This window comes from Oryzias melastigma, linkage group LG1 (genome assembly GCF_002922805.2).
Source record: "Oryzias melastigma strain HK-1 linkage group LG1, ASM292280v2, whole genome shotgun sequence".
Taxonomy (NCBI): Eukaryota; Metazoa; Chordata; class Actinopteri; order Beloniformes; family Adrianichthyidae; genus Oryzias; species Oryzias melastigma.
In genome coordinates, this window is record NC_050512.1 from 8,161,955 (window position 1) to 8,169,269 (window position 7,315).

At 41.4% G+C, this 7,315-nt stretch overlaps 2 protein-coding genes and 1 long non-coding RNA gene across 3 annotated transcripts in view; 2 read left to right on the forward strand and 1 right to left on the reverse strand.

Moving 5' to 3' along the window:
- LOC112137455 (complement C3) overlaps positions 1–7,315 on the forward strand; it is a 132,518-nt gene that overhangs the window by 73,104 nt on the left and 52,099 nt on the right. The gene's annotated exons all lie outside the window — the stretch shown is intronic.
- LOC112137454 (complement C3) overlaps positions 1–7,315 on the forward strand; it is a gene marked incomplete in the record, with an annotated part of 60,536 nt that overhangs the window by 1,100 nt on the left and 52,121 nt on the right. Inside the window, 9 exon segments of the mRNA XM_024259792.2 lie at positions 673–868; positions 950–1,112; positions 3,755–3,843; positions 3,931–4,019; positions 6,509–6,591; positions 6,670–6,757; positions 6,832–6,934; positions 7,028–7,148; positions 7,243–7,305. Of these exon segments, the coding sequence (XP_024115560.1) occupies positions 673–868; positions 950–1,112; positions 3,755–3,843; positions 3,931–4,019; positions 6,509–6,591; positions 6,670–6,757; positions 6,832–6,934; positions 7,028–7,148; positions 7,243–7,305 (995 nt within the window).
- On the reverse strand, positions 2,609–3,048 carry LOC118598703. The gene is made up of 2 exons (XR_004947803.1): positions 2,920–3,048; positions 2,609–2,833 (listed from the first exon to the last, which is right to left on the reverse strand). It is a non-coding gene; the product is annotated as an uncharacterized LOC118598703 (long non-coding RNA).

The window sequence follows — 7,315 nt, forward strand, 5'->3', positions numbered from 1 at the left end:
TGGATTCGGACACAACCTATGATTTTTTGCTAAATTAATCCTCCTAGAAACTAAAACATGCACTTATTCTTAGAATATAAGTTAAAATTTTGTTTCAAAACAGTGACAATTGATGCCAGTCTAACTTGTCAACATTTATTTAACTTTATAGTTAATCTTTAAAAGTAAACCAAATATTAAAGTACAATTTGGGTAATATTTTTGAGTTTTAAATCAGGTTTTCTAAAGGATTTTGATTCATTTTATTAATAATTACCTTATTTTCTAATGAAACGAAATATTCTTGACTTTGTTGATTTGGAGAAATGCTTAGAAAGGTGGAAAGCAAAGACAAGTTAAAACAAATTCAAACTTTGTAAAAAAAATATAAGACATTGTTTTAAATCTTTGCAAGTGTCAAGTAGTTTGGAGTGTAAATACAGCTATTCTCTATCTAGTTCATTGTATATTTAGTGGTAAGTTTTGATGGATTATCTGCTGGATCCAATTCGAGATGATCATGGAGTATAAGGTCCAGTGATCAGCTGCAGCCAAGAGCAAAGAACCATAACCTACTGCCCCCAACTCTTACCCAAGTGAAAAGTGCAAAAAACATACATGTGCAAATATTTGAGCAGTGATGGAACACTAACGAGTACTGAGGTAATTATTTCAACAAGCTCCGTCTCACAGGAACCTGATGTCTGCCCCAAACCTGCTGCGAGTGGGAACAGCAGAAAACATCTTTGTGGAGTGTCAGGACTGCAGTGAGGAGAAATACCTCGTGACTATCTATGTTAAAAACTTTCCAACAAAGGCCAGAATACTGGCAACCACACAAGTGACCCTCACCAATGCTACAAGCTACCAGGGCTTTGCACAGATCACTGTAAGTACACACATACATGGTCGTATTCATGACTGCAAAGTCTGCACACACAGATCTCACCCCCTCCAAACTGACTCTCAGATCCCTCCTGAAGAATTCAGCAGGGATGCTACTGCAAAACAGTTTGTCAGCTTGGAAGCTGAGTTCCCAGGCTTTAAACTGGAGAAAGTCGTCGTGGTGTCTTTCCAGTCTGGCTTCATTTTTATCCAGACCGATAAGACACTGTACACCCCCAACAGCAAAGGTAACCACCCACCCCCTCCTCACACACACACCCACACACACACACCCACACACCCCCCCACACATACACAATTCACTCAGTGGCCATATTCTAAAGTATCTGCTCTGATATTGGAATATTGACTGACAGACAACCAAACTCATTCACACACACACTTTCACTTACACAATCAAACAAAGGTACACAACCATTCACAAGAGGGGCGGGATGGAGCTTAGAAAAAAACAAACAAAGAAAAAAAATTAAGAGCGAGTGCAATAGTTAAAACAGAAAACTATAAAAAGTACAATAAATAAACATTGAATAATAAAATAATTAAGACAATTTCAATGAAGAAAATTAAAGTGGTATTAAAAAATCATTAATACAACATGAAATTGAATGAAAGCAACTAAATACTAAATTAAAAAGATTTTGAGCATTTTTCTAAAAGCCTCTACTGTCTCTGCGGCCCTGAGGCTCTGGCAGTCTGTTCCACAAGCCAGGACCATAACGGTGCGACGTGGCCTCTCCATAGGTCACGGTCCTTATCTGAGAAACAACTAAAAGGCCAGCGCCGGAGGACCTCAAGGTCGGCGATGGCTTGTACCTTAAAAGAAGGTCCCCGAGATAAGAAGGCCCAGAACACTGAAGACTTTTATAAATTATTAAAAGAATCTTAAAATGGATCCTGAAATGCACAGTGAGCCAATGCAGATGATCCAGATGACCCCACTTTCAATGTAAACAAGCTAAGGAGAGCGGAATGGTTAATGCGGGACAGCCTTTATCTCAGTCACAGAAACAGCGGAAGGCCCCGCCCCCGGCCAGACTATGATTAGCAAGTAAGGATGTTTAGAAAGCAATATTAGTTGTAGGAACGAGCGGTACGGGCCGCTGCGCACGACAGCAGCAGGAGTTGCCAACTCAGCACTTCATGGTGAAAAAAAGCGCAATTTATGTTTTTCTATTATCTGTTAGATCACAGTGGTTGGAACTGCCTAAAACCAACAAATCTGTGCTCCCTGCTGGTGCATGCGCTCAGCCGACACACGGACGGCGGGCCCCGGGTCCGGTGCCTGCCGAGGCGGGGTATTGCTTCGGCGGGTGGGCTGGGAGGGTGTGTGTGTGCGTTCATGCACCTTTTGTCTAAAAACATAGTTGCACTAGTTAAGCGCGAGGAGTGCTTTTTCCCTCTGCTTTTCCGCATGAAGTGGGCGGGTCCTCTTGCGCTCCTCCACCTAGTCCATTGACAGGTGAAAACGCGCGCGGGAGGCAGAGCAGCAGATCGTCTGAGACTTCTAGCGGTGTTTTTGATCCAACAGGTGTTTATGCTAGCGGTACACACACGTGGAGCACGTGACTAACGTGCTGATTATCAAAGAAAAGTTCCGGCAATGTTAATTAAAGGAGGAGAAATGAGTATGGATACCAGCACTGTAAAAAACAATGTGTCATGCTGTGCGTGACGAGGCAGACCCAGTTGCTGGAACCCGGAAGGAGGATGTGAGACTGGAGAGGTTTAAATAAAGTTTTATTGTCCGTGGGGATAATGGCGTAGGGTCCGGAACCAGGATCGAAGGTGGATGCTTGGGAACGAAGACTTGCTGCGGACTGGAGCGGCCAGGTGGAGTAACGAGGTGAGTCCGGCAGCCGGTGCGTGGAGTGGTGAGGATCGGCGTGGTCCAAAACGAGATGCTTAGGCGAGGCAGGACCCAGGTCGGCACATGGGAGGAAAAGACCTGGAGGTAGAGGAGTCAGGTCGTGAGACGAGGCGAGACTTAACGAGAGCATACAAAACTGTACGTAGTAGGCCAGGTAACTTCACCGGGTAAGGCAACGAACTGGCGAAGAATGTTGGAGAGGGCTCCTCTTAAATAGGCTGGAGTGGAGGTGATGAGTGCCGACAGCTGGGTCCAATTAGGAGGTGGAGGAGGAGCGCAGGAGGACCATGACACAATGATCATATAAAATTAAAAGCCTGAAAGTTGCCTCAATAATAACAAATTATCTGACAAAAAATGTAAAATTCATTAAAACAAATTTGAATTTGAACAAATGTAATTTTTTTCCACACACATTTACTGCTCGTGGGGAGAAGCGAGGGAGCACGGACATGCGCTCCCTCGCTTCTTGTGTGTGGCACTCACTTCGGCTATAAAACATCAAAGTTCTCATGTTCTGCCTTCCTAAAAAAAGAAAGAAAACCACAGTAGGTGCACTGCACTATAGAGCATGCTGCAAATTTTGGAGAAAATTTGAGATGTTTATGCACGCCTTATGGTTGTGAAAATACGGTAATTTCCCCATCAATACCCACTGGGTATCAACTGAGAATTGAACCCTGGTTTCCTGCGTGCCAGTCCTGCACTTAACCAACTAATTCTAAACAATCTGCTAATGATTATACATTTATATCTTGAGTGACAGAGAACTCAAATTTAACAAACATTTTTCAGTTTATATAGTGATATATGTTGCTATCACCTGATATGAAAAAAAGATTAAATGGTGATGTAAAAAAATCCATATCGTCCAGTCCTAGTTAAACACCGTACCACCCACGGCTGTAACAACACCCACATTTCCATAAACATTCACACAAACATGTGCAGAAACATGACTCAGAGAGCAGATAAACAAAGTGTGTGTGCGTTTTTTAGTGTATTTCAGAATGTTTGGTTTGACCCCTCACATGGAGCCAGTAGTTAATGACACCAATACTGACACCTCCATTTCCATAGAGATTGAGGTATTCTGTTTAATTCTTCTATGTTTTCAAATTGGACTTTGAGCAATGAATGAATTATTAGAAACACCAAATGTTGTCTATCTACAGACCCCTGACAATATCACCCTACCATTGGACTCCGTCTCTCTCAAATCAGGAATGCACTCCGGACACTACCAGCTGAATGAGATTGTCAGGTGAGATCTTCTTTAATGTGCTTAGAACTTCAACAGAACTGGTGGATGCAGAGTCACAGCAAATTGATACTGTATGATATGTATGTAGATACGAAACACACTTTAACATAATATTTCCCCGAAGCTCTAAAGTAGGCTAAAAACAGTCAAAATCTGTATGGACAGAAGAGAGCCGACAAGAGAAGTGGGAGATTAAGCACAAGGAGAAAGTAGAGAAGACAAAAGTTAAATAAAAGCCATCTGAGGTCTTGTATGAGAGGTTAGACACAAAGGGCAAAGAGGTCCAGGACTCCCTTGAAAAAGAGATTGGTACTCTCATTGGAAACTTTCCTGGTAAATAAAGGCTAAATAATCTGTACAGGTGAGGTAGAGGAACAGAGATAGAAGGATGTGCAGCAGATTAGGATGATTGTGGAGATAGAAGTGTGTTGAGAGGTTCTACAAGTGTGAAGGAAAGTTGAAAGGACAACCCAAAAATGAATAAGGAAAATCTTATGCTGCATTCACACCAGACGGGATTCACACATCAAACTTGCGTCTGCTGCCTGTCTTTTGATGCATGTCAAAGTTGCAGCTCAACGTCTTGATGCTCCGACTGGGGAGCAACCACCAAAGTTAAACTGGACTTTATTTGTTCCCACGTCATGGAAAACATGAATGGTTTCAAAAGAGCAGCTTGAGTTTAAATGCTTCGGAGAGCTCTACAGAGGTGCCAGCAAGCATGTTGCCATGTCTGGGTTCACCAGATGATTCAGAACCTCTCCTGGTGCCATGCACTTCACTGCTGGATGACATGAATGAATAAATGAATTAATGAAATTGTTTATTTCAAGCATCACTTAATGAATCATAAGTAGATTACTTTAAAGGGGGTGGAAGGAAGCAAACTTATATAATCCCACCCCGACTCGACCATACCATTTTCTCTACACGAATTATCAATATCCGGTTCAGGACTTAATATCAAATATTAATAAAATCAGGCTATTAAGGATCATTGATATCATTAATGTAATCAAGTTTCAAAGCATCCACGACAAATCATTTATATTAATCTGTAACAATAATCTAATATTCTCATTGAAAAAAAGACACTGTGTGCAGATTGTATTCAAAGAATTATGATAATACAAATAAGTAATAAGTAAATAATCTTCATTTGAATATTTTCATTAAAAAAGACAATTAGTGCAGATGGTATTAATCAAAGAATGATTATAAAAACACAAAAAATAATAAGTTGAAAAGAAAAAGATCAGGAATTTGAGCAAAGTCAGTGCTCCATCACAGCTTAGGAACAAGTTTAACAAGTTTAATGGTTCTTCATTGCTATGACTGAGAGACTGTGAAGGTCTCAGCAGCTCAGAATCGGGTCAGAGTTCACATCCAGCGGTTTTTGAGTTCACATTTCACATTTTGTTTAAATTAAAGGTTGTTTAAATTAAAGGTTCAAACATGCGTAACCCCACAGTTCTCAAAGTCTTTCATGGATTTTATTTCCAGAGGCTTCGAGTGGTTTGACAAAGATTCTGGAGTTCAGAATCCATGTGCTGTGGATCTGTTTCTTTCTGCGCAATATTCTTGCGTGCTTAGCCAGATCAACGTGATATTTAGAAAGATGTTCATTAAGAAAGACATTAGACCCCTTCAGGTTTTTACGTTGTTTCATCAGAGCTATCTTGTGCTTTCAATTCACAAACCTGATCAGGATCGCTGGTTTATCCGTATTCTTTCTCTGAGGAAGCGGATGACAGACTTCAACAGTATTTGGGTCCAAGGAAATTCCTTTAGACGCAAGAAATACTCCAACTTGATTCTCTACGGTCACGTTTGCTCCCGTCACAGCTCCGTTAGCATCCATGCTAGCGCTGGTAGCACCAGGCCGCACCCGGGGTTGTAGTTGAAGTCCCATGAGAATCACATTATTCATCCGTGCCTGTTGATCCATGTCATGCATTCTTCTCTGATCTTGGCATTTATCTTGTTGTTCGTTACGTGCTTTTTCTTGACGGAAATCTTCCACAAGTTGTAGCAGCGGTGATAGTTTAGATTCAAGCTGCAACAGCGCTGATAGCTTAGCATCATGCAGAAGAACAGGGGTTAGCTTAGCCTGTATGTCGGCTAACGCTGTTTTGAGCTTTGCCAAATCAGCTTCAAAGTTTTTCTTCTGTGCCATGTTCAACTCTCCTCGTTGCGATAGCTGCAGCTCTGTGATTAAAGTCTCTTGTGGGCAACTTTAAAAGACTTTAAAAGCCGAAGAGTTGAGTAGAGCTGGAGACACGCGTCTGCTTGTTGTGACCCGGAACTAGAAGAAAAAGGTAGTTACAGAAGGTGGGAGTGGAAGAAATACAGGTAAATGGGTTAGAGGCAGACAATTCTCATTCCTGCAGAAATCTGTTATTGCTTGTGTTCTTCAGTCAGATTTAAAGTGCAGAACAGTTTTCTTTTCTTGAAGGTTCTAATCCATTTCATACTGTGTGTCTTTTCAGTCCTGGACTTTGGAAAATTGTGGCAAAATTCCAGAGCAACCCACAGGAGAATTTCTCTGCAATTTTCGAGGTCAAAGAATATGGTAAAGTGTTTTTATAGACCTGTTTGCTAACATTTTTCTTGAAGAACTAAAACCTAACCTAAATAATCTTTTTCAAAGTGCTCCCCAGCTTTGAGGTCAAGCTCTCTTCCCTGAGACCTTTCTTCTATGTAGACAGTGAGACTTTAGAGATTAACATTAAAGCCAGGTGGGCGAATCTTGTTTGCAAGAACGTGTGGCATTAAAGTCCTATTTCCATGGTAACTACTGTTTGATTTTCAGGTATCTTTTTGGACGAGAAGTGAATGGGAATGCCTATGTAGTGTTTGGTATCATTGACCAAGGTCAGAAGAAGAGCTTTCCTGACTCTCTATCCCGAGTGCCGGTGAGAACAATTGTCCATTTTTTCCTTTCTGTCATGATGATCCTGTTGCAAACTTTCAGATAGTCAGAACTTTATGTGTCTTTGGGTCCTTAGATTGAGAATGGAGAAGGAAATGTTGTGTTGAAGAGGGAACAGATCACAAAAACCTTTCCAGATATCAATCAGCTTGTGGGCTCCTCCATCTTTGTTTCTGTTAGCGTGCTGACAGACAGTGGTAAGATGAAGACAACCCATCCTCATGTCAATCATCCTGCTTCAAAAAGGGGCTCAAAGGACTTCATTGTGCCATTCTGTGAAATGTTTGACAGGCAGTGAGATGGTGGAGGCAGAGCTCAGAGGCATCCAAGTCGTCACATCTCCTTACACCATCACGTTTAAAAA